General features: G+C 41.2%; 3 protein-coding genes across 3 annotated transcripts in view; 2 read left to right on the top strand and 1 right to left on the bottom strand.

The window, feature by feature from the left end:
- The window catches only part of LOC104748444 (pentatricopeptide repeat-containing protein At3g22670, mitochondrial-like), a 4451-nt gene extending 4168 nt beyond the window's left edge, over positions 1-283 (top strand). The window contains exon 2 of the mRNA XM_010470084.1: positions 3-283. Within this exon, the coding sequence (XP_010468386.1) occupies positions 3-283 (281 nt within the window). The remainder of the gene's footprint in view (positions 1-2) is intronic.
- LOC104746728 (protein RDM1-like) lies at positions 216-1098 on the bottom strand. The gene is made up of 2 exons (XM_010468255.2): positions 883-1098; positions 216-795 (listed from the first exon to the last, which is right to left on the bottom strand). Exons 1-2 carry the CDS (start codon positions 1001-1003, stop codon positions 428-430), a joined length of 489 nt encoding a protein of 162 aa, XP_010466557.1. The 5' UTR covers positions 1004-1098; the 3' UTR covers positions 216-427.
- LOC104748442 (pentatricopeptide repeat-containing protein At3g22670, mitochondrial-like) overlaps positions 1209-3123 on the top strand; it is a 3683-nt gene continuing 1768 nt past the window's right edge. Inside the window, exon 1 of the mRNA XM_010470082.2 lies at positions 1209-2184. Within this exon, the coding sequence (XP_010468384.2) occupies positions 1534-2184 (651 nt within the window). The 5' untranslated portion in view covers positions 1209-1533. The remainder of the gene's footprint in view (positions 2185-3123) is intronic.

Below are 3123 nucleotides of genomic sequence, written 5' to 3'. Positions count from 1 at the left end.
AGGCCATGTACCTGATCTTAGTAATGCTCTAATGGATGTAGATGAGAAAGAGAAGATCTTTATGCTTAGTAGACATAGCGAGAAACTTGCAATGGCCTTTGGGCTCATTAGCTCGGACAAAGGCACAACAATCAGAATAGTCAAGAACCTAAGAGTATGCTCTGATTGTCATTCATTTGCCAAATTTGCATCCAAAGTGTACAAAAGAGAAATCATTCTAAGAGACAATAACCGGTTCCATTTCATCCATCAAGGAAAGTGTTCTTGCGGTGACTTCTGGTGATTACAGAAACAGAAGTAAAAGAGGAAAGAGGAAGATTCACATTTCATTGTCTACAAGTTAACAAAGTGGAAGATTCACATTTCAATGCTTGAACAAGGTTTCCAGAAACAAAGTAGATACAAAAAGAGAGGTGTTCATCACATTTCATTGCTCAGGAAAGATTGGGTCAATGCAAGAGTGATAGATGGGATCAGAACTCCAGAGATGAGCAATGTGAAGAGGAGACGAAGTGACGCGATGTATCTCTTCAACAAGCCAGATGGTAGCTTCAGCTTTAGCAGGATGAATGATTGAATCCAAAGCCTGGTCTTCAGAATCAGTATCAAGTCTTGATTGATCCCAACCTTGTAACAGAACATTGGTGAGGTAATGCAAAGGCTGACGATAAAGCTGTTTGATTGACATGCCTAATCCAACCCAGCTTGTGAACGGAATCAAAGAGCCACGACTCGTCGGAACAGGAACTTGCTTCATGTACTCTTGATACATCTCTGCTCTTCTCAACAACGAACCTGACTCAAATGCAGAGTATTCGGTTAGTCAAAAATCAAATCTTTCGAGTTTCAAAAATGGTAAACAAAGGAGTATCAATCGTGTACCTTCTTCATCAGCGACGTGAGACGTATCAAGCGGTGAGTAGCAATCGCTGATCTCAGCATCAACATCAGATGAACCGGAGTCACCTGATGGTCGTAGATCCATCGTCATTGAGGTCTGCATGGTCGGTTAGATTCTGACGGCGCCGTAGACAGTTAAAATGTATGACGGCGATGATGACTGCTTCACGCGACTCCTTAAATTTAGGGTTTTTAACGAAGAAGACGATGAGGCGCCGCGTGTACACGTGTTAGTAAAAATCGTCACTTGTGAGTTGTGCGGTAAACCAAAAAATTAAATAAAATCGAACCGGCGCAAAGATTTAGGTCCGTCTAAAGGATTCGAACCGTGATAGCATCAGATGAGAAAACCAAAGATCTAAATTTTAATAAAATCGAACCGGCGCAAAGATTTAGGTCCGTATAAAGGATTTGAACCGTGTCTATACCCAATCGCATCTGATGGGTAAACCAAAAATCTCAATTTGAATAAAATCGAACCATTAACGACCCGACCCGGCGCAAATCTTTGAGGTCTAAAGGAGTCGAACCGGGTCAATACCCGTACCAGACCTGACCCGACACAAAGCAGCAAGCTTTAGGTTTTAAAGGTTTGAACTTTGATCGGAGAAACAAATACAAATCTGAACAAAAATGCTCACTAAGCTTAGGATTAGTAAGCTTGTTTCGTATACTATACCTCGGAGAATCTTCCAACGGAGGTTTTTGGTGACGAACAACGCTTTCTCCAACACTGAGGAGGAGTCACCGGTTGTTGTTGCCGCAGAGTCGCCGGAGCTACCTTCTTGGATCAAAGACTTTTTATCAAACAAGCCTTCTTCTTCTTCGACGAGTTTGGTCTCCGAAGACGATGAAGATTTCGTTATCCCTTCTTTGGCGAATTGGGTCGAGAGCCAGAAGTTTAGTAGTGAACAAGTCTCAGAAGGGAATGTGGTGAAGAAGAAGCCAGTGGAAGATATTGATAAAGTCTGCGAATTTCTGAACAAGAAGGACGCGTCTCACTTGGATGTTGTTAAAGAGTTGAGTGGTTGCAATGTGGTGGTTACAGAGAGTTTGGTTTTGCAAGTTTTGAGAAGGTTTAGTAATGTGTGGAACCAAGCTTACGGGTTTTTCATTTGGGCAAATTCACAAACAGGTTATACGCATTCAGCTAAGAGCTATAACGCAATGGTTGATGTGTTGGGGAAATGTAGGAGTTTTGATTTGATGTGGGAGTTAGTTGATGAGATGAAGAAGAAGAAGAGTGATGAATCTGGGCTTGTTACGCTTGATACCATGAGTAAGGTTATGAGGAGATTAGCTAAATCAGGGAAATATAGTGAAGCTGTTGATGCTTTTTTAGGGATGGAGATGAGTTATGGTGTGAAAACAGATACTATTGCTATGAACAGTTTGATGGATGCACTTGTGAAAGAGAATAGTATAGAGCATGCTCATGAAGTGTTTCTGAAGCTTTTTGATACAATCAAGCCGGATGCTCGGACGTTTAACATTTTGATTCATGGGTTTTGTAAAGCTAGGAAGTTTGATGATGCTAGGAAGATGATGGATTTGATGAAGGTTACTGAGTTTACTCCTGATGTTGTTACTTACACAAGCTTTGTTGAGGCTTATTGTAAAGAAGGAGATTTCAGAAGAGTTAATGAAATCTTGGAGGAAATGAGAGAGAGTGGGAGTAATCCTAATGTTGTGACTTATACTATTGTGATGCATTCTTTGGGTAAAGCTAAACAAGTAGCTGAAGCTTTAGGAGTCTATGAGAAGATGAAAGAAGATGGGTGTGTTCCTGATGCTAAGTTTTATAGCTCGTTGATACATATTCTGTCAAAGACTGGTAGGTTTAAGGATGCGGATGAGATATTTGAGGACATGACGAATCAAGGAGTTTCTCGTGATGTTTTGGTCTACAATACCATGATTTCTGCTGCGCTTCATCACTCTCGAGATGAAATGGCTTTGTGTTTGCTTAAAAGGATGGAGGAGGAAGAAGAGGAATCGTGCAGTCCAAACGTTGAGACTTATGCTCCATTGCTGAAGATGTGTTGCCATAAGAAGAAGATGAAGCTGCTTGGAATATTGTTGCATCACATGGTGAAAAACGATGTTAGCATCGATGTGTCGACATATATCCTTCTCATTAGAGGGTTGTGTATGAGCGGGAAAGTTGAAGAAGCTTGCTTGTTCTTCGAGGAGGCGGTTCGGAAAGGAATGGTTCCTAGAGAT

Source organism: Camelina sativa, chromosome 15 (genome assembly GCF_000633955.1).
Source record: "Camelina sativa cultivar DH55 chromosome 15, Cs, whole genome shotgun sequence".
NCBI lineage: Eukaryota > Viridiplantae > Streptophyta > Magnoliopsida > Brassicales > Brassicaceae > Camelina > Camelina sativa.
This window is presented reverse-complemented; position numbering and strand designations above follow the sequence as displayed.

Excerpts from the sequence above, each read along its gene's own strand:
- LOC104746728 (XM_010468255.2), bottom strand. The coding sequence starts at position 1,003 with ATGCAGACCTCAATGACGATGGATCTACGACCATCAGGTGACTCCGGT. Across the intron at positions 796-882 it reads TCACGTCGCTGATGAAGAAG|GTTCGTTGTTGAGAAGAGCA; the intron begins GTACACGATTGA and ends CATTTGAGTCAG.